The sequence below is a fragment of the Acipenser ruthenus genome, chromosome 6 (assembly GCF_902713425.1).
Source record: "Acipenser ruthenus chromosome 6, fAciRut3.2 maternal haplotype, whole genome shotgun sequence".
NCBI classification, from domain to species: Eukaryota; Metazoa; Chordata; class Actinopteri; order Acipenseriformes; family Acipenseridae; genus Acipenser; species Acipenser ruthenus.
Window position 1 is genome coordinate 45,542,410 of NC_081194.1, and position 24,094 is coordinate 45,566,503.

Sequence of the window (24,094 nt, forward strand, 5' to 3'; positions counted from 1 at the left end):
ATCACAGAAGCTATCTGGCAGAGACGATCTGTTAACACCGCCACTGCCAGAACACATTCAAACCAATAACAATAACAATAAAACTGCGTGTTTTGAACAAACTCAAAATACATTTCTTTTTTTTTTTAAATCCTAATACGTCGTTTTTTAATGAAACACAAAATACATTTAAATCATCAGTCACCCATTCTTAAACATAAACAATACCTTTAATTATGCGTAGGGCTTTTCCTCTTCCCTGCTACAGGCCCACTAAGTGCGATTTGTATATGATTTTATTGACATTTTGGCATTGCCCTGGAACAAGTTTCTATTAAACTATATTTTGTGTCTTTTTATAGATTTGAAGTGTGGTATTTTTATATATTTTGGAACATGAAAAACATCCAGAAGTAACCCTCAGAAGTCACACAGTGGCACTGTAATCGGTAATTCTGATCAGCCCTGGCAGTGTCTTTACACTGCAGTCTGTGGGTTTCTGCTAGGCTGTGGTTAAGATGGGTGGGAGGGGCCCTGACAAGATTAGGTCTTGTTATTGCTCAGCATTGACCTAGACATTCTAATTCTCAAATTGCCTAATTCAAAATAGGTTCCAGTTTCAAAGCTATTTGCAACTTTAGGGAATGCTTTGCGGCAGCAGTTTTTCTTTGCGGTTCAACCTCGGATGAATATGTAGTTATAGGCATTCCTACATAAATTCATAAAAAGGGGCTGGAGATGCAAATCAGCGTTCTCTAATATTATAATGAGATGTACGAAAGCTGCAGACAATTATGACACTCAAAATTGCATCCATTTTAAGAACTTTTGAAAGCATGTTTTAAACAGTCGAAATTGTTGCTGGCATTTTTCCAGTCCGCCTTTTCTCGTGCATTGCCAGTTGTGCTCAATGCATTTCTGAGGCGAACAGTGAAATACCTATTTTCCATAAAACCAGGGAGTAATAGTCTAACCCATCCAGCTCATTCTGAGCATCTGTATAGGAATTGAGAGGAATGGCAGTTCCTCGCGCTAACTTATCAGCAAGAACTGCCAGACTCTCTATACAGCAAGGATAGTTTATGTGTTTTCAGGGTATTGGCACAGCAAAAGTAAATCAGCCAAAAGCACTATTTCATTTTTAATTTGTAGTTCCCTGTCACAAAGACGGCCAGAGTGGGTGGCGTCAGACCGGAAGCAGGAAGGAATACACAGACAGAGACGGTGGTGATGAGAAGCTGAGTGCAATGGCTGCACTCAGCGTTTATTTAACAAATAAAAGGGTTTAACAGTACAAAAAACACGGGACACGGCACTACACGCCAAAATAAAAAGACAAACAAAACGTACTAAACACTAAACAGACGGTGCAGGACAGACGAACACAACACGGTGAGCAGATTACTACTACTACTACTACTACTTCTTCTTATTATTCTTCTTCTTCTTCTTAACATTTACCTCCGCTCCAATCCCGTTCTCCACTCACCGAACACCTAACCACGAGTGACTAAAAATGTGCCTATTTATACTGTTGTGCTGGGATTCAATTACTAATTAATTATTCACTTGAATCCCAGCACGTGAATTAATTCTGTGCAACCCCGTGCTCACATATTACATTTAACCAGCACGTGAAGTGATTTGTGCTCTCCTCGTGCCTAAATACAAATCTACACTTTAAATATACGTGAAACACAGACCCGTTTATATCCCGTGTACCAATCTATACACCAACATTAACACACACACGCACGCAACATACAACACAGATCACACAAATGCACACAGGGGCGGGGCACTTTGCCACATATACCCCCCCTTGTGCGCAGCACACATGGCCTCAACGGCCACCTCCCCCCTTAAAAACCCAGCAGTCCAGAACAAAGTCTCGGGCTGGGAAGGGAGGCTTCAGTGGGCCCTTGGCTGGCAATGCTGTCAGCACCCCTGCCGGTAGTGGCACGGCTGACAGCCTGTTGGTCCCATCCTGCAGCGAAAAAGCTGCGGGGGCAGGTGGTCCCCCGACCTCCCCCTTCTTCGTAGCCGGCAGCTCCCTCCTGTGGGGCTCCGGCCACAAGAACTCCTGCAGCGAAACTGCTGCTGGGGAAAGTGGTCTCCAGACCTCGTCCCCCTTCTTCGTGGCCGGCAGCTCCCCTTTCTGGGGCTCCGGCCACCGTACTCCCTGCGGAGGTACGGGCAGCAGAGGCAGCTCCTGCTCCTCTGCTCCTAGTGGAGGAAGCGGTGGAGGTGGTGGAGGCAGAGGCAGCTCCTGCTCCTCTGCTCCTAGTGGAGGAAGCGGTGGAGGTGGCGGAGGCAGAGGCAGCTCCTGCTCCTCTGCTCCTGGTGGTGGTGGAGGCAGAGGCAGCTCCTGCTCCTCTGCTCCTAGTGGAGGAAGCGGTGGAGGTGGCGGAGGCAGAGGCAGCTCCTCTGCTCCTGGCGGCGCTGGCTCCCTCCGCTGTGGCGGCTGGGCTGGTGCGCGCCGTGCTGCCTTCAGCAGCATGAATAGAGGCTGCTGGGGGACACCAGCCTCCTGCCCCTCTCCCCCCCAAAAATTTCCAGGGGGTTGGGCCTGTAACTCCTCCCCTTCCGGCCCTTGGGGCTGAACCAGCAGGCATTTTCCCTCTGCTGGTGGCTTGGGTCCCAGGGCTGTGGAAGCCCCGACTTGCCTCCCTTTGGGCTGTGGACGCACCGACTCCTCCCTTTTGGGCTGTGGACGCACCGACTCCTCCCTTTTGGGCTGTGGACGCACCGACTCCTCCCTTTTGGGCTGTGGACGCACCGACTCCCCCCTCTTGGGCTGTGGACGTTCGGGCTCCCCCCACTCAGGCGTAGGACGTTCGGGCTCCTCCCACTCAGGCGTAGGACGTTCGGGCTCCTCCCACTCAGGCGTAGGACGTTCGGGCTCCTCCCACTCAGGTGTAGGACGTTCGGGCTCCTCCCACTCAGGCGTAGGACGTTCAGGCTCCTCCCATTTGGGCTGTGGACGCTCAGGCTCCTCCCGCTTGGTCTGTGGACGCTCAGGCTCCTCCCCATAGCTGCGGAAGGGACAGTGGGCGAACAGGTGATCCTGGTCGCAGAGGAGGCACCCCGGCGATGGCTTGTTACATCGCCGTGGATGCCTGGCCCTTAGGCGGCACTCCTCCTCCCTGTCCTTCACCTCTTTATCCGGTTCCTCCTCCTCCTCACCTTGGAAGGGGCAGATCGCCACCGTGTGTCCGTAGACTCCACAGGCCATGCACCAGCCTTGGTCCTCGAGGCCCCCGAGGAGGTCCTCCAGGTCCCGGCAGCCGTCTCTCCAGCCTTCCATTTTCACTTTTTTTTTTTTTTTAAACCAGTCCTGTGGTTTTTTTTTTTTTTTTTTTTTTTTTTTTTTTTTTTAAACACAAAACCCCCTCTCCTGGTCTGACGCTTGGAGGCGCTGTTATCCCACTTCTGACACCACGTGTCACAAAGACGGCCAGAGTGGGTGGCGTCAGACCGGAAGCAGGAAGGAATACACAGACAGAGACGGTGGTGATGAGGAGCTGAGTGCAATGGCTGCACTCAGCGTTTATTTAACAAATAAAAGGGTTTAACAGTACAAAAAACACGGGACACGGCACTACACGCCAAAATAAAAAGACAAACAAAACGTACTAAACACTAAACAGACGGTGCAGGACAGACGAACACAACACGGTGAGCAGATTACTACTACTACTACTACTACTACTTCTTCTTATTATTATTCTTCTTCTTCTTAACATTTACCTCCGCTCCAATCCCGTTCTCCACTCACCGAACACCTAACCACGAGTGACTAAAAATGTGCCTATTTATACTGTTGTGCTGGGATTCAATTACTAATTAATTATTCACTTGAATCCCAGCACGTGAATTAATTCTGTGCAACCCCGTGCTCACATATTACATTTAACCAGCACGTGAAGTGATTTGTGCTCTCCTCGTGCCTAAATACAAATCTACACTTTAAATATACGTGAAACACAGACCCGTTTATATCCCGTGTACCAATCTATACACCAACATTAACACACACACGCACGCAACATACAACACAGATCACACAAATGCACACAGGGGCGGGGCACTTTGCCACATTCCCACACTTAGCTTGTGTTTTTGATACAAGTTAGAAGAAACAATTGGGGCAACCTTGACCCCCATCGGTTTTGCAGTTGTGCCTATTTGCTTTGTGCTAGATAAGGTTCCCCCAATGGTTTCTTGAAACTTGGCTTGTGTTTTTGATATCTCTACTTTTAAATGGCTGGGCACTTTCGATAACTTTGGCGTTTTTTCACATTTCCAATGTGTTTTTGTTTCAGATAGAAAACACACCTATTCTATTAATATGCAGGTGGTCTGAAATTGTGCACAATTTAGCACTGCACCACTGACTAACTTAAATAAAAACTGACAGTATACATTTGGCTTATAGGCTACTCATAATAACACAAATTAGTGGTATAATACAAATTTGTTGCTAGTCCCTTGAACTTTGTATTAATGAGAATTGACTGTCCTCCTGTAAGTATCATAACTTGTCAGTGCGGCACCATGGTCTATTTTGTGTTAATTGTCTAGGCTGCCAAGTTAATAATAATAATAATAATAATAATAATAATAATAATAATAATAATAATAATAATAATAATAATAATAATAATAATAATAAATGCTAAAATCATTTAGTTTCAATTTAAAACTAGAGTTGCCAGCAACTTGATGGCTTCCAGGACCAGTACCAGTAACAGTACCAGTACCAAACACTTTAGCAAATAGTGCAGAATGCCAGTACCAGTACCAAACACTTTAGCAAATAGTGCAGAATGCCAGTACCAGTACTAAACACTTTAGCAAATAGTGCAGAATGCAGTACCAGTACCAAACACTTTAGCAGATAGCGCAGAGTGGCATTTTTACATAGCAACCATGACCCTATGTACACTCTATTATGAGTTATAAGGCAGTTTTACATTTGACCTTTAGGAGAGGTCAAAGGTCATCCATGGAGCATACATGGGTTACTATATGTGTTCCATAGTAACCATGGCCCTATCTGCACTCTGGAGTTATTAGCCAGTTTTGTATGTTGATGATGTCATCCAATGTGGCCGTTTTTTTTTTTTTTATTATTTATTTTTTATAGCAACTTACCTTGAACAACCTCTTAAAGACAATAACACTAGGATCATGTGTACCAATTTTTGGTTCAATCGGACTAGCGATTTCAGAGACGACGGTTTTTGTAACCAGTTTTGTATGTTGATGATGTCATCCAACGTGGCAGCCATGTTTTTTATTGTAGCAACTTCCCTTTAACACCCTTTAAAGACAACCACACTACGATCATATGTTCCATTGGGCTTGTTTCAATCAGACTAGCGGTTTGGGAGAAGGTCTTTGTAGTTTGTGATTATGACGTCTGTACCATGCGATTTTGACGTCATGCAGCAAGGCCACCATAACACACAACCTATCAGCTTCTTACGAACACCAGTTAATCTTGGACTATCCCTCAACAAGTATACCAACTTTCAGCACTCTGCAATAAGTCGTTTTTCAAGCCAATATGGACATAAGTTCTATAATAGGTAAAATGAAGATGGAACAAAATGAATTTTACAGATGGCAAAAAGCAACTATGTGCTTTGTATGACTAGTGAAATTCTCAAAAAATCAGTGACATGTCAAGTAGGAAAACATGATTTTAATGGGGAATTGTTATGAGGCATCATATATGGTCATAAGTGGTCCTTGTTTGCTTATTTGGCATTTGTAGCCTTGGCCATTGATTCTTACTGTTCCTGCCAGTAGTGTTCACGTGTTCAAAAGCCGACGCACCACACTTGAAATTAGTTCTATAACTGGATGCTTTGTCCTAGCATCACAATTAACCTAAGGTTTCACAGACTGAATAGCACGAATCTTGGCCTACCTAATGTAAGTTAGTCCAAGATTAGTGCTAATTGTGATCTGTGAAACCAGTCTTAAGAGCTCACTGTTTTAATACGTTATCTTCACAAACAGGTGAGTCTTGACTGCTTGGAGAGGTTCCTCTGCCTGTTTCACTGTTCCAGGCACTTGGAGAATCGTAATGCCGGCGATGCTCTAAAGTTCTGGTAGGTGAAATTATTTTTACAGCCTCTATTACATACTGTGATGTTGTTTCACAGACCCTGAATAACACTTCTCTTGGACTACCTTACCTAAGTTAACATTAGGTTGTCCAAGATTAGTGTTAATCGTGGTCTGTAAAACCTTAGATACATGTTATTGTTATCGCTAGTAAAGGTACTTTTAAACTGTGGACAATATCTATATGCCCCTCAACAAGATGCCACCTAATAAGTTACTAAAACCCAATTCAACAAAAATGTAATATAGAAAACACTTTAAATGTGAATATATTATACATTTTGCCTTACACTTATGTTATACTTCTCTGATTTGCTAGATTCAATTTTATTTTTTATATCAGTTTGCAGAAAGCTGGTTCCTTTTCAAGTATGAAATGTTACCATTACCGTATGGGTATTTACCTTCGAAAAACCCAAAAGCTGAATAAGATATATCAAAGCTGCTCGTAGAGCCTGTGATGCAGTCATGGCCCACCCCCCAGGGGAAAAAAGCACTGCGGTCATAGACCTCAATGCCATTTTTCCTTTCAAGAACTGACCTGACAGGCAAGCTGGTTCAGATAAGTACTTGTTCTGCTATATATTTTGCATTTATTGTGTTTTTAAAAAATAATCGCTGTATTAGTTTTACTATTTACATGTATCTTTATGTCCCACTGTGGCCTTGTGCCCCGTGTGAAGCCAGCAGCTTGAGTCGCGCCTTCCTAGGGATTAAGCAACATAAGTCTGCTGACTTGTGTCCTCCCCCAGGCTGTAATAGCTCCGGCTGGAGTTATTTATTTCTCGTTTTGGCTTTGGCTAAAATTACGGGACCTTTTATATTATTTATGTAATTGTTAGACTGTTGTTTTTTTTGGGGTTTTTTTCTTGACGTTTTTTTCTCATTGTGTTTTTTTTGTTTTTATAGAGACTAAGCGCGGGCCTGTGCAACATGGTGCTGTGGCACACATGTAGTGAGAGCAGCTGCTTGGCTAACAGCAGCACTGCACAGGACCAAGATACTTGCTTTGGTTGTGGTTGCTTGCTATCTCTCCCACAGTATTTTGATGCCATTTTGGTGACTTTAGCATCACCATTACGAATACTGTTAGTTCATTCTAACAAGCAGGCTTCCCTCAGTCTCATGTTGGTACTCACTGTACATTGCTACCCGCAGTAACTGCAAACCGGTGGGCCCATACTGCACGGTACTGAGGTCACCGACCGGCTCTGTTCCTGACCCGGCACTAAACAGGACCAAACAAACTGACCCGGTTCCCGACCCAGTACCATACCGACTGGTACCGAACCAACCTGGTGCTCACGTCCCCGGTCCGGTACCAAACCAATCTTGTTCGGGTCTTGACCCGCCCGGTTGCTATCTATAAGCAGATTGAGGAAGCACCTGTACATCTGTATACTGTACGCTGCATTGCTTGCTTCTTGCATTATGCCTGGGTTTATCCCTGCGAGACATGCAAGGCCAGTCTGCCTGTTGAGGACAAGCACGGCAGATGTTCTTCCTGCCTGGGACCAGAGCACGCCAAGGAGGCACTGTTGAACCACAGTTTCTACGACTTTTGTGCCCTTTTCTCTAAGAGCACACTGTAGAAACCCTTCTCCTGCAGTTCAACAGAGCACTCTGTGTCCCTTACTCCAGCACAGCGCTCTTCCCTATGACCCTCCTGTTAGAGGTGGCTGCGTTCTCCCCCCCCCCCCCCCCCCCCCCATGGCTCAGTGCCAAGGGAGACTGGATGATGCACCCAGGAGAGTAGCCCACTCAGGAAACTGTCTTCATGGTCTTCCTCATCTTCCTCGAGAAGAGGAGTTGCCATTCCAAGTGATCGGCGGACTCTGAGTAGATGGAAAAGCTCTGGGCAGCTGTTTCCCATCTAGGAACGGTTCTCGCAGAGTTGGTCCTTATGGTGATTCATGTGAAGAGCCAGCTCGTGCCTTCTCAGACAGCCTCCTATCTAGGAGTGTGCTTGGACTCCAGGTCCATGCTGTCCACCTTGTGATGCTGCTCTTGAGTGGCCAGCCATGGAGACTGCCCAAGCACTGCGACTAGCTCAGTTAGGCACAGGAGACCTTATGGCATCCCGACCCATCAAGCCTGGAGCTCTGGGTCTGGCACCTGAATGGCTGCATTTGAGCCACCTGGGACTTTCTAATAGGGTCGATGGCACCCTGCAGAATTAGGTTATTATCATAACCCTGGTTCCCTGAAATAGAAATGTAATCATTCACCTCAAGGTTGCTACATTATGCAGGCTGATTTTTCAGAGCTTTTTGCTCCTGTTCAAAACCTTGCATCCAGATGGAACTAGGCATATGAAAATTGCTTTTAATGCTACTGCTTGTTTCAGCTAGGTTTGTAACTGTTGGTGTCATTCATAACTTCAATCGTACATTCTGAAGTAAGCTTTATAAGAAGCCATGTAGAAACAACTTTTAGGCCATTACTTTCATTAGTATTGAAGCTCTTTTAAACTTTGCATTTTTTACAGTTTAGCTAATGTGATACAAATTTAGCACTGGAGTGAAAAGCTTTGAAACTATTGTTTTCTTCATTGCTAGCTGTTACTATTCTTCTGTGGTTTTAGCACAATTTATTAACACTCTACATCTATTGCCTAAAGTTTTGCATCACCCTATATGAATAACAAATTTTGCTTCATAGTCAAAATGAAACCTGCTAAAAAATGTTACGTTAACATTGAATTACATACCACTGTGTAGTTTTCCATATACTTAATGAAAAACTGACACATTAGAAAATGTGACATTTTGAAATCTCACACAAAATACTTTTGCAATATTAGTTTGTAGTTTATTTGATTACGTGATGTTAAATAAAATATATAAATTGTGTTAATATAGTTTATTTATAGAAATTCTGGGTCAGTCCTAAAGTTCTAGGTGATGCAAAACTTTTGACCATAGCTGTACATATAATACAGCTAGTAACAGAAGCACTTTTTTTTTTTTTTTTTAAACAATTGAATAAACTACTCTCCATAAATTCTCCTTTTATACTGTTGATATGATTCTGCTGCAGTATAATACATTATGTATTAAAGCTATAGAAAAACTTTTTTTTTTAATTCATGGGACATCAAACATTGACATTTTAGCAGTGGAGGATGGGGATGGACTGCAGTGGTGTACATTTTAATGATCATCAAATTGCTGACTTTTAAAAAGAACTCCATTGCCAGTTCTCTTTGCTGCTGTTGTTGAATTGCACAAAGCACATCTCCGAATTAGATGAAAGTCTAGAAAAAAAGGTGCATATCTCTTCACTTCCTTATGTTTTTTACATTAACCTACAAAAAAACATTGCTTGGTGCATTTGAAATGCTGGTGCCTTCCCAGAGTTGCTAGACAGAATTTAATAAGGTCACCCATTCCTTGAAAGGATATGGGAAAAATCCTTTGCATAAGCAAAAACAGTTGGTAGAAAACCTCCTTGGGTTAAACTAATTTAACAAAAAAAAAAAGAAAAGTACATCTGGTATTCACATTTTGTAAAATGAATTCCCTATTAAAAGCCAACACGCTTGATTTTAACAATTGGGTTAAATCAGACCATTTGATCGGAGATGCCCGTTTCATTACATTATGTCCAGCGTTCCAGGAGATTTGGGGTCATTGAGTAATTTACTCTCCACTTTAGACACCTGTGAGTAAAATGGCAGAGTAAAATGCAACATTACCTTGAAATCACGAGTACTTTCAATAAATACTGTATGCTAACTTATGGGGTATGTATTAACTACAGCCTTACAACTATAATGTTACTTTGAACTACTGTACAAATACCTGGTCTTACAATAAAAATGTCCCTTTCCTTATTTTCTACCTAAAAAAAAAAATCAACAATATGTTTTTCGCTGCCGTTTAGTCCTGCCTTTAATATTAATATTAGTGTCCAGGACGATTCATAGTTCTACTGCATTCACAAAGTCTCCTCCCACTAATACTAGGCTGTTAGTTTTTATAGTTGTTTGTTGAAAATCTTCCTTTCTCAGTCTGTTGTGCTCTCCCTTTCCAAGTCGACAGACATGCTCCTTAAAAATCAAAAGGTCCACAAATATATATTTTAAACTCTACCGATACTGCACTAATGCAAATAAAGAAACAATATAAACTATATAATATTGTATTCCTTATTGATCGCCATGCTATAGAAATTGAAAGCATCCAGACTCTCTCCAAACACAGAATATTGTATTTATTACATAGATTTACCTTCCAAAAATCTGTTTGACGGATAAGTAAATTGGTAGGTTAGGTTGAGGGGAACTAAGACGGCGCTGAGAAATCCTACGGATCAAGAATCCAGTCGCTTAACAGTGACAAACACTCATTGCTAGCGAGTTGATTCAACCGTCGCTTTATTATCTATCTATCTATTTATTTATTTATTTATTTCATTTTTATTGAAAATCAAAACTTATTGGTCATGTGTTTCTGGCAATTCCCTGACAGGCTACAATTCTCTGTCCTGACATTTCTATGATACATTCTCTAGCTACCGCATGCAGTATATTCACAACTGGCCATTGGGAACGAACGAAGCACATGAAGCTTGATAACATGCAAACTCAAGCTGTGCATCAAAATTGCTATGCGTATACTTTACACATTAAATTGAAATATCCGTAATTAATATTTTTTCAATGCGTAAGACACCCAGTGCGCAGCTTATGTTGAGCGTTGGTGATGCCCCTTTTTGTTTTTCTTAACAAAATTATCCCCCAAAAGATTTCCAGTTTTTATTTATTCCATCTTGTCTTCATCTCCCAATACTGTCTGCAGCCATTTCACCTTCATCTCCAGTTTGGACCTGGTCAGTACCAGGGCTTACTGGTCCATTGGTGCTGAGCTGAGCCAATGCCTGTATGTTTTGAGACACCAAAACAAGGACCTGCATACTTGATTCTTAAAGCTACTAATATATACCAAATTTCATTGTAAAAAATAAATCCGAAAGACAATGTTCATAATATTACTAAAGTTGCAGATCAGAACAGCTTGCACATTTATTTATTAATTGCCAATCTTAATTGACAAACAGGTTTCAGTTCCTCTGCCATGCACATCCCTTTAAACTAGTAGTTCCATCTGACTGGATTTATCCAGCATAAATATCTTCAAATACTGAGCGCCATCTTATTGTTAAAATGGATTGTCTGCCCTTGCCCTGAAGGAGGATTTGTCACACTGGTTAAATGTAGTTAAAGAAAAGCCTGGATTCTAAATTGAGTACATTTCCAGCTGCTGTTAGTTTTGAAATCTGCTCCACTGTGCACAATTCATTGCCTTCATCTTAAATCACCTGCCGAGTACTGTGACAAAGTGGGGGTGTGCTTTGCCACGCTTTGAGACCTTTCACACTCTCTTCTAGCAGTGAAAATGAAAACTGGATCACAGATAGTTTTCAAAAACAGGGTGATGCCTGCATATTTATTCATGAAAACACAAAACAAACAAAACAAAAGCCTAATTCTTTCTAGGAGTCTTAACTAAACTTCAACAAGTTAAACCGGTTATCAGTATCACAATACCTTATGTCTGGTCCGTATTTGTAATCCGGGGGTAATGCTGGCTTGACAACGACAGCTCCAGGATGTTTAGCAGTCTAATAATTATAAACAAACAGATTAGACATGCAACAAAATACAGCACTCACGGTTCTACTTTTTCGGTTCGTTCGGTTGTAACCAAAACAAAAGGAACAGATTGCATCGTCACATCACCTGAAATACCCTTAGTCATGCCCCCTGCGATTAGCTAGTTCAATCACGTTCCCTCCAATCCATGACTGACACATTGCGTACCACATTAGGGCAATGACTTCTGGCATTGTGACTCCGCCCCCTTCCTGGATGGCTGGGTTCCTACTGACCCTGGAATGAATTGCCAAACCATCCAGTCCAGGGCACACTGTTCCTGTTGTACAGTGCCCTCACAGGTCGGGAGGGAGATTGTTGACAGATTCATTTGCTCTCTGTCACAGTTCTGTACAAGAGACATTAATTCACTTTATTAAATGTCCTGAGCATCTGACAATGGATTACTCCACTTATATTCACAATTTTTCCTATAATTATGTATTAAGCCTGGTCAGGATGTGCATTATAACCGCACCCTTGTGTGTGTTTTGAGACCTGAGGCAATGCCTTTCATCCTGTCATCCTTGATCAAGTGCTGCAAGTATAAGACCCACATTTTCTGCTGTGCATTGCACTCTTTGGGTCCGGTTGGGTCCTAATACCTGCTGCAAAGGAAGTCGGCTTGGCAGGAAATCTTGTTTATCCTCAAACGTTTAGTGTTATGGCAGGAAAAATGGGATTCAAAATTGGGGGCATCCTCTTCTAACTTTTAGGTTAGGAAATGTTTGGAATTATCGGCCTACAAAGTTTAATAAAAGCGCCATGCACTGTAATTCATTAAGAAACATGTTATATGCCGTGTTTTTTAATATGCATTATATAATTTGGTGATATCAAGGGGCGCTTGTATGTCATTGACAGATGACACACTTTTGACATAGTGTCTATACAGTTTGTGCAAACTGATTCTCTCAGTAAAGTTCCATTACAGGTGGTGTCCAGTGAACATTAACTGTTTCAGCGCCACATTGTTTTAAACTGTAGTCATACTGATGATGCAGACCACACACTTTTTTAGATGGTGTCTTTAGATTTGGTTCACAGCTGTGCTCTATGATTATCTTAATAAAGTTACATTACAGGGGGAGTCCAGTAAAAATCATTTCACTACCACATTGTTTTAAACTCTGGAAATCACATATCTGTTTTACTTCATATTTTCAAACCATTCCATCTGTTATGACTTACCTCTATGCTCCTGGGGATGCTTTTGCTTTTGTTTGTAAAATATTCCTTATTCTACAGTAGTTCTTATCCTGTCCAATTTACAATTGCGGATTTCAAGAACATAATTCCTACAATTCATTTATATCAATAACTAGTGCTGGAATGAGCATGGGTTGTGTATGTTTTAATATTCTTTCAAAATTAAAAAAAAAAAAAAAATCAAATTTTGAATCTTCTGAAAAAAATATAATTAGTACCATATTAAACCCCAGGAGTAAAACAAACCTGCTAACCCCATCAAATTACCTTATCAAGAAAGGAGAGAAACACTAACACATTGTGTTATCTCGGGCATCATTTATGTACAGTACAACCTGTGTTATCCGATCGAATTGGTTCCAGGAGTCCGTCCGATATGTGAAAATATCGTATCTTTGAGGGAGTCGTTATACTGCATTTTAGTTGCTTTATAAACGTCAGGGTATTATACATGAACAAATTCAGGTACAGCAGTACGTCTAAAACATCTAAGTATGGTACTGCACGTATACTATACAATGGTAATTACTGTAATTCAGTATTTACAAAACAGCATTCCAAAAACAGCTCTTGCCATGCTTTCTCAGTCTATATCAAAGTAATAAAAAATGTTTTGCACTTTAAGTGTGTGTTAACCCGCGATAGAAAAGGTGTTTAAAAAATAAATAAATAAAAAGAAAGAAAAAACCTGTGCGCACAAATTTGTTTCAACTTTTTAATGGTACAGTAGATATATTCATTTAGGGGGTTTTAATTGATTTAGTCACACCAGTTGGCTTTGATCGATTTAAAAAAATTATTGATCAATTTTTAATCTTGTCTACCTAAGTGCAGTATCAAAAAATGGTGCGTGAAACACAAATCTTGAAAAATGGCAGAGGGTACTGACTGGAAGGTATACCCAATATTTGACAATTTCTCAGAATTATAAAAAGACTGCAACTTGCAACATTTGCTTATTGGTGCTTTCCTTTCTTGGCAGTACTAGAAGTTTATCGTATTGTCTTAAGCTGAGGGGACACTAGTCTACGGTAAAAATGTGCCATGTTGAGGGAACAAGTCTTACCAACAAACAGCACTTCAGTACGTAGTCTCAGATTCTGACTGTACAACAATTATGACATGCGGCAGGAAAGTTCACAGTAGTTCAATTACGCCGGAGGGGGGGGGGGGGGGGGGGTATGTTTCAAAAAATGGGTTTGTAAAGTTTTTTCAGCTTTTTGACACACTGGCCCATTTTCCTGAGTTCATGAAATGGAAGGCATGTGCTCTATACTGTAGGCATTATACAGTTAAATAATGTTAATGGGCCTGTGGTGCTTCATTACTACCGGCCAAACTGCGATCTCTACCCGCCCTGGGCTGCTGGGCCATGGCTAATGTCGAACCCTGGATTGTAGTCTGAACCAGCAGCAGCCCAAGTTTTGATATCTGAACAAAAACCTTACAGGGAGCTTCCATTGGGACATAACAATTACTGCAATGTAAAATCTGAATTTTGTAGCCCAGGCATAGTTTTGTGTGGCTTTTTTCCTCTCCTAAATTCATGAAGCAGTAAAGAACCATAACAGTGTGACTTTTAATAATTATCTAATAACAAAGTCACTTGTGGATTGACTTTTTGCTTCATTTCCATGTGTAATGCCCCATATTGTTTACCAAATATTTTTTTTACATATTTCACAAATTGTAGTACCTTTACAGCCCACATTCAAACTCGTGTGGCCTAGTTAATGCAAAGTACAGTAGATTTGCCCGGCTGGCAGGGAAGCACAATACAGGTAGTTTATCAGGTGGTGGAACAATTTGACCTGTGAAAACTTGATGAGGATCTATATGGGGAATGTGATAGCTGGACATGTACAGGTAGCTGGTGTGAGGCTCACTGTGCAAATGTTAAGGCACCTTCCTAAATTATGCACAATGCTTTCGACTGACCTGTTGTAATTAAATACTGCCCCAGAATATCAGTGTATCAAATGTTTTTGTTCTGTTACTGCAGTTAGCTGAATTAGGAAAGCTTTTTTATTATCATTTTCTTATAAAAAACTAAAAAGCATCAGCAGCATGTTGTTATTATACTGCGGGTCATTTTTTCACACCTCATAACCCTCGTCCCTTTTTTAAAAAAAATAAAACCTTTCTTTGCAGGTAACTGTATGGACGGTAAACCTTATCATCTATGTACTGCTTTCCTACTTAGTTTATAAGTATTTTCATGCATGCTTTTGCCTGCATTTGCTTGGCTGATATAAAATATGAATGAATGAGCAACTGGAATTGGACAAGGATTAATAAGTAAAAAAATCTAATTGTACTACTACTTTTATTAGTCCTCAAATACAGTAGCGGATTGTCCTATATTACTCTTCCGAGCTGAACCCATGTAACATCACATGATTTCATGTGATGCACGTATCATCACCAAACCTAGAAAGCTTCCCGTTTTGAATTCCAATTTAATGAAATTTGTGCCCTACAACCAGACATTTAAAGTGATTTGTGCTCTCTCTCTCTCTCTCTCTCTCCCCCTCCCTCCCTCCAAAGGAGCTGTATAATCTGAAAGCACAAGGATAGTAACAAATGAATTAATTAACTAAAGGATAGTGATCTTTGTGGCACAACTGCAGACGACAGTTAGTAGAATGATTGCTTGTGGTAATGAAAACACATCATCCAGTAGGTAGTCATTTTTTTATGGGTTTGTGTGTTCATGAATGTGACAGGCTTATCTTTTTTGCTACAGTGATGTTTTTGACTTGAAGAGGGTGGCTCATGCTGTTTCCTACTGCTTTCTGTAACGTTCCTCTGATCTATAGGTAACAAACTGTAAGCCGCTGTTTATTGGCTCGTTTCAGGTTTGGTTGAAGCAGAATTATTTTTTTTGCATATGTGGCTAGGAACTAAACCTTATTATTTATTTATTTATTTTTTAAAGTTGTGTAGCGTGTCAGAGCTATTGGAGCATTGCTCTGGATGTACTGTAGGACCCAGCTGCAGAGGATTAATGGATTAACCAAAATGTAGTAGGGAGTGGTCATAATTCTGATTTCTTATCTTTTATATGTTTTATGTTATAGAAAATATTTGACATAACATTGTGATGGATCATTAGTACATGAAGAGTAAGAGTAGTTTATTTGGCCTACTCCATGATGTCAAGTACAGTATGCGTATACTACTGTATGCCCAAAAGATCTATAGTTTTGGCTGGCTATTGACAAAGATATGATTTCTAGCATGGTGCAAGTAAGGCTATTTCTGCATGTCCAAAGCAGAATTTTTTAAGCAGAACAGGTTAAAATAGGATCCACATTATATAAACATTTCTAAATCTTATCTGTACATGTTTAAGAAGGTGGTTAAATTAGATGCTAGGGTTGAAGATAGAGATCAGATCTAGTGTTTCCTGTAAAATGTTTTCAGTTTGGTATAACAAGTATGTCAGTCCCCTTTTTCAATTTGGATACTGAGCTGTACCAGCTTGAATACAGCATGTTAATGATAATACAGCATGTTAATGATAATACAGCATGTTAATGATGATACAGCATGTTAATGATGATACAGCATGTTAATTATGATACAGCATGTTAATGATAATACAGCATGTTAATGATGTTCTACTGCTGAGTAAGTACATATGAGTAGAGGAGGAAAGAAGCTCCCTGCAGATCTAACAAAAATTGATCAACGAAGTCTGCTTTCTGATAAAGTAGAGAGCGCACAGTTAAACTGTGAAATATGTAGAGCAGTGAAAAGACACCATGAGATTGAGTCATGTTTCTGCATGTTTGTTACCGGAAATGCATGTTCTAAAAGTAGCCACAGCTAACCAAAATATTATACAATTTGTTAACCAAGCGTAGGTCTTGTTTAAGTCTTGATATTCTGTTCTTTGTCACATTTGTGTAGAACTTAAACAAATACAAAGTATTTCTTATTTACTAATAACTATAAATTACATTGTATTTTGTTTAACTTCTAGTTTCAATGTACATGTAAAAATGACTGACTTAAAATCAACAACAAATAGATTATATTCTTTTTTTTTTTTAAAGATTTAATGTGCTTGCTTAAAAAGTTTAGCTTATTTATAAAATAAAATGAATGAAAGCAATAGTATCTTTTTCACACACAAACACACCTTTCTTTTTCTCCACAAGCTTTAGTTCTGAAAGTTATTTGACCAGAGCAGGTTCTCAGTTTGAGTATTCTAGGTGTGCCTTGGCTTTTACACCCAGTCCAACTCCAAACACCCACTAAGCCCACCTACACTATTTCGAGTGACACACTCTTAATCCAAGGGATATTTGTTGCTCCCAGGACATCTGGATATCATTAATGCATACTGTGCCAGGCTTATATTTGCAGAATTACATATTTTTTATTTTATGTATTTTTTAAATTATTTTTTGAAAGATTACATTTAGAAAAACAGTAGTAAATACTTATTTACTATGGTATTTAAAAACAACCAATACATCCCTGCATAGTAAAACCATTTTTTGACTGAAGTGCCTCAAATTCAGATCTGCAAAAAAAACAAAAACTTAATTGATTTGCATGTGCAGTGTATCTGGAATACATAAATGCCAACAGTCCCTAGTAAATGTTCCACATCCTGATGCATTTGAAGTCCTGATATTTACCCATAGGAAAAAAAAAAAGTATTCTGCACAGTAGAGTTAGTGAAAACCACACGCTGTGCTCTTCGTGCGGCTGACACATCTGCTGATCACTAACTTATGCGAAGGTAAGAATGCTTCATTGTCTATTTTTACTGCGATGATGGTCGTGTGGTGTTGAGTTGGGGGGATACGTCTATTGTGTTTTGCGTATGACCCGCTCCCTTGTGTATGATGCGTAAACCCCCACCCCGCCCAGGGGACGAGCATCCTGCTGAACAGTTTACAAATGTTGGCAAGTATGGGAATATTGAATTGTGGGTTAACCCCTTAAGGTACACAAGGAGTTGAGTGGTTGTTCAGTTTAAGTTTATTCTTAAAATACATTTGAGATTGACTCAAGTATCACGAGGAAACTGACTATTTGGATGACCAGATCCAACCTGTCAGAAAATTAAGCTACGTTTCGTGCACCACATTGCTAAAATAAGAAAGTTAGCATAACATATGTCCCTTGCAGTTTAAAGGGTTAATATCTAGCTGAAAGACACAGTAAAGCAAGGAGCTACTTTTAAGCAGTGTGACAGTGGTAGCAAGTATAGCCTGCGTGTATTTTAGAACATAGCTACAGTACTGTAAACCATGTATGTCTCACATCGCTAAAAGGGTGTTTTAAGGTTTTTATCAATAGCAGTTTAGGTGAAAGCCCTTTTAGCCAGATGCTCTTAAGTCTGGCGTGTTTTTGTTTTTATACATTTTTTTGTATGGTTGTCCCTTTGCAAACTTACTTATGAAAGGGTTAATATATTAAATAACTCTTTTTGAATTGTATCAGCATTATCTGTGATGTTGCTGTTTTATTGAACATTTACCATAAGAATTGTTGTATAGGTCGTACTGGCGTAAAAGTCGCTCCACCTTTTTGAGACTTCAATTTTAGAAAACTTTTTTTTTTGTGTTTTTAAAATACTTTTTTCCTACATACTCAACACCGATAAATAAAGAAAAATACATAAATAACCCTTGTTTGCAACATTTTATTCCATTAATAATTTTACAGCTAGAAACTATTCAGTTTTTCAAGGTTTCTAAATTGGTTCAAGTAAATTTAAGCGCAATGTCAAAATACATCAACATATAGATATAACACTACTACTGTAAATTCCAGTAGTAAATTGTACTTGAATGGATTTAAAAAGTAATAATTAACAGAGCGTAAAATCAAGTAAACATCCTGCATCACATCTGTGGAGGGAGACTCAGATAGCGCAATACCAGTAGCGCAGATGTCATTTTCAGCAGAGTTTATGCCGCTGATTTAAATAATGCCGCAAATAAACAGTGCAGGGTTTCGGAGACAGTCTTTAAGAGGGCTTACTCAGCTGGTGCGTTCGCCGCACGGTTGGGTAATTACAACAGTATCTTGGTAGCCTACCAGAACTGTTTGTTAAAGACCCACACCACAGCAGTTTGAGGAGTTGCGGTTGGTGAATAAGAACCTGCTCCGTATTTCAAAGTTGAATGGGCAGGCAGTAGGCAGGAACCTTGCTGCTTTAGTAGCCACAAGAAGGCAACTCTGGCTATCCCAAGCGCACATAGCTGATGGGGACAAGGCACCATTGCTAGATGCTCCCATTACTCCAGGAAACACTTTTGGTCCTGCAGTAGATGATATGCTGCAGCGCTCTTACCGGGCAAAGGGGTCTACAAAGGAACTGGTGCGCCTGCTCCCTAAGCGGCCTCCTCCAGTATGTAGACCGGCACCAAACTGGCAACTAAGGTTCCAGCAGCCTCAGAGACCGATACAGCCGGCGTCTGCTAAAGCCAGAGGGAGTTTTCACAACCGACTCGCGGCTGAGCAAAGGGGAAACTTCAACAAGTTTTGCTGCCAAGCGCAAAGGCAGAAGCCTTAGGCTAAGCCACAAACTGAGCAGCAGCCCTAGCAATTTGTTGCCACAGGCCCATGGCCCTTTTTCAGGGAGTCACCTGGAGTACTGATGTCCATGCACCACGGGTGCTCAATACTGTACAGGGCGTGACTGCAACTTTGGTCACGGACCCACGAGACGCGATGGTGTTGTCTCGGGAGGTGACAGCCCTGCTACAAAAGCGGGCTATTTCCACAGTTCACCCTCTTCATTGGAAATAAGGGTTTTACTCCAGGTATTTCCTGGTGCCCAAGCGGGATGGTGGCCTCAGACCAATCCTCGGCATCAGACAGGTCAACATGTATTTGAGTCAACGGTGCTTCAAAATGTTGACCATGCAGCAGCTGTTGCAGTCAATAAGGTCAGGCGACTGGTTCACCACGGTGGACTTGAAAGACGTGTATTTTCACATTTGCATAATACCAAGGCACACAAAGTACCTGAAGTTCACTTTCCAAGGGACAACGTACGAGTTCCAAGTACTGCCATTCGGCCTCTCTAGCTCCCTGTGTCTTTTCAAAGTGCATGGAAGCTATTCTGGCCCCATTGATACAGGCATCAGAGTACTCAGTTACTTGGACAAGTGGCTCATTTGTGCTCAGTCTGCAGCACAGGCAGTGGCTCACACGGAACTCGTCACCGACCATCTTTGTCGGTTGGGCCTATCGGTGACTCGTGCAAAGAGCCAGCTCACACCCTTCCATCTTTGTCGGTTGGGCCTATCGGTGACTCGTGCAAAGAGCCAGCTCACACCCTTACAGACAGCCTACTATTTGGGAGTGTGTCTGGATTCCAGGTCCATGCTGTCGACTCTGTTGGAGGACACAGTGCAGAGAATAGCCGCTTGTCTGAAGCTTTTTCAGCTTAACAAAAAAGCTCACAGTAGTGACGTTTCAGAGGCTTCTGGGCTTGATGGCAGCAGCTTCCCAGATCCTTCCTTTGGGTCTTGTACATATGTGCCCTCTCCAGGTCTGGTTCAACAGCAGGGTTTTTCAGCCCGCTTGAACCGCAGTCGCCTGTGGACAGTGTCTCGCCACTGTCTGCGGGCGCTATCCTGGTGGACAGAGCCTGCTCACCTGTGCTTAGGCATAGCGCTAGGCAGTGTCATCAGAAAGGAGGTTATCACCACATGTGTCCAGCCTCGGCTGGGGTGCCATGTGGAACGGCATAGGAGCTCAAGGAGTATGGAAACCCCCGTGACAGGGTCTCCATATAAATATTTTGGAAGTGCAGTGTTTCTAGTCTTGCAGAGTTTTTTACAGGAGGTGCAATGGAGACACGTGTTTGTCTGGACGGACTACGCTACCGCGGTGGCCTATATAAACCATCAGGGCGGCCTCAGGTCCCCCAGTCTCCAGTCGGAAGCTTTTGCTTTGGGCGTACCATCACCTCAAGCGAGCAGTACATCTGCGTGGGGTGACGAATTGGGTGGCGGACCTCCTTTTCAAGGGGAGTCCCCAGTGCCTCAGAATGGAGGCTCCACACGGAGGTGGTGAGCCTCATTTGGCAACGGTTCGGGAGTGCACAGGTGGACCTGATTGCCTCCCAAGAATTAACCCATTGTCCCTTCTGGTTCTCCATAACAGGAGCCGGGGATCAACTGGCAATAGATGCCTTGGCAGCTGGCCGAGGCAGCTTCTGTATGCCTTTCCACCATTCGACATGCTCCCTGTGTGCCTGGAAAAGATCAGGCAAGACTGGGCCAGGGTGCTACTAGTATCCCCTTATTGGCACAGGAGACACTGGCTTTCAACCTTGATACAGCTCCTGAGCGGCCAGCCATGGAATTTGCCGAAACGCCGCAACCTGCACAGCCAGGCACAGGGGACATTGTGGCATCCCAACCCATGGAGGGTCTGGCCCCTGAATGGCGACATTTGATTTGTCTGAGGTTGTCTAATAGGGTCATAGACACCCTATACATACATTGTCCCTCGTTAGAAGCTTAACATGGTGCTTGAAGTGCTTATGAAGCCCCCTTTTGAGCCCTTGCATTCAGCAGAGCTGAAATATTTGTCTATGATATCCGCTTTTTTGCTTGCAATCACATCCGCTAAGTGGGTAGGTGAGATGCAGGCTTTTTTAATTGCAAAGCAAAAGCCGGATTAATTTTTGCAGAAGTCAGGGCGAAAGTTACACTTCGCACCAATCCTGCTTTTTTGCCGAAAACCATCTCGGCATTCCACATTAACTAGACGGTGGAGTTTGAGGCTTTTCTTCCACCTCCTTTCCAGTCTGAGCGACAGCTCCATATGCTTTGTCCGGTGCAGGCTTTGGCATATTATGTGGCCAGAACTCAGAGTTGTAGGCAGTCTGGACAGTTTTTCATCTGTTATGGAGCTAAATCCCATGGGAAAGCTCTGTCTAAACAGAGGCTGTCAAAATGGATCACAGACACAATTAAGACTGCTTATGAGCGAGCCAACTTGCCCCTTCCAGAAAAGCTCACTGCCCATTCCACCAGGGGCATGGCGACTTCATGGGCTTTGTTCCAGGGCGCATCTGTCAGGGACATTTGCAATGCAGTGGTGTGGGCCACTCCCCATACTTTTACGCGGTTCTATCGGCTGAATGTTGTGGATCCACAAAACCCTGGTTTTGGAACGAGTGTGTTAAGGGTGGAATCGTATACATCACACCGGTGTGTTAGTTTCTCCCCCCCTTTTTAAGAACCCTGCAAAAATGCCTAAAAGATCATTTTATACAACAGTTTTTTTATGGTAGTTAGCAATATAACTTGATATCTCCAATAAAACTTGATAAATATGATTATATACCATTTTACTAACTAAAAAGTATATACGATATATTCAATTTTTAAATTAAGTATTCCTGAAATTAATTCCTGTTACAGCTTATTTGCCACCTTCTGATGTGCAACACAGCGCTGTCTGGGGCAAGACAGATAAGAGCTACTATGACCCTATCAAACCAGTAACAAGGCAAACTGAGTTCAGTAAGCTTGTTAATTACTGTAAGAAAAACAGCAGTGTGGTAAGAAACTGACTAGCATCCTGATCATTCAAGCAAACGGTCTAAGATGGGAAAAGATAAACTTGTATTTTAATGTTGCAGTAACATCATGGGGGGAAAAAAAGCTATTTCCAAACATGTCTATCAGTCAAAAGGTGCTTATTGGAGAAGTTATTTTGTTTGACAGCTATTGGAGCTATACAGGTTGTTTTTACGAGTTTGTATTACTGTCATGAGCTTGTTTTTCCATGTTCGAATATTTTTTCAAAACTCAAACCACTATCTTTTAAAATGTTTTGTCTATTTTTAATTAGTGTTGGTTTTGTGCACTGCTACTGTAGTCTCCACCAGGAGGTTAACCCTCGCATTCCTACACCACATGCCTTTTTGGAAGTGTGCAGTAAATGGCGACTGTATGCAACATTTTCTTTTGAGGTGAATATTTGTAAGTGTTCCTGCGGGCGGATGCTCTAACCCAATGCTCTGTTCTCTTGCCGTCTCTTTCTCCCCAGCTCAGACATGAGCAGCGCCAGTAACACCTTGGCCCGAGAGTTCCTGACAGATGTGCACCAACTGTGCAACGCGGTGGCCCAGAGGGCAGAGGCCCGGGAGGAGGAAGAGGAGGAGAGTCACATGGTGGCTCTGGGAGAGTACCTGGTGCGGGGACGGGGTTTCCTGCTTCTCAGCACTTTGGGTTCCATCGTCGACCAGGTAACACAGCCTGTAGAATGCAAATACAAAAAAATCCCAGCAGTGACCGACTACCTTCTGTTCAGGGTGATTTTATTCACTGAATACATGCAAGTCTTTTATGCAGTAGTAGCTACCCATAGTTTTGCTTAACTAAATCTGCCAGTGGGTTGTTCTTACTTTTAAACACCTAATGGGTATTTAAGCTATACAAACACATTTGATATAGTATTTTATGGTATAAGGATATTCAGCACACTGTCTATGTTTAGTCCATGTGTTTCACTGCCAAATAGTTCCATCCGTTTAAATGTTCCAGTTCGTCTTTTTAGGTTGTATTTTTTTGTGTTCCCTTTTGGTATGGTGAGGGTAAGGTTTGAACTCGATTTATCTCTTTTGTAAAAAAGTAATTTCTGCCTACGGAGATCCAGGTTCCCCCTGATGATAATGTGTCAGTGTAGGTTACAGTTAGTCGTTTCCTTCGCTGAAGCTTGGTCCCAGTTTTTACAGTTGTTAAAACAAGTTCAATAAATCGAATGACTTGATTTGCAACATTGTTGTTAGTGTTGATACCATACACAACACATACAAAAATATGAAAAACACTTTATAGGTGTTAGTGTAATGAATGTACTGTAAGCTCTCGCTCTGAGAAAGTATGTTGTCATGATCAACGTTATGCAAAGTAACTTATACTAAATGCTCATGCAAAATGTAAATACATGTGGGCAATCATTTATGAAGATAAAGTTTTCATTAGAAAAATGGATAATAAATAGATAAACTTATTCTAGAGAATGCTCCGTTCCCTTTCAAGTACGGAATGTAACCATTACCGAATGGGTATTTACCTCCTAAAGACTGAATCCTGAAAATTGTATACCAAAGCTGCT

General features: G+C 41.5%; 1 protein-coding gene across 6 annotated transcripts in view; it reads left to right on the forward strand.

Moving 5' to 3' along the window:
* LOC117411061 (lysosomal-trafficking regulator-like) overlaps positions 1–24,094 on the forward strand; it is a 186,765-nt gene that overhangs the window by 39,818 nt on the left and 122,853 nt on the right. For 5 of the 6 annotated variants that reach the window (XM_034018115.3, XM_034018116.3, XM_034018117.3 and 2 more), the window contains exons 3-4: positions 6,010–6,101; positions 23,024–23,222. In XM_034018115.3, coding sequence (XP_033874006.3) covers positions 6,010–6,101; positions 23,024–23,222 — 291 coding nt within the window. The remainder of the gene's footprint in view (positions 1–6,009; positions 6,102–23,023; positions 23,223–24,094) is intronic. The other variant, XM_059025434.1, reaches the window with a different exon arrangement.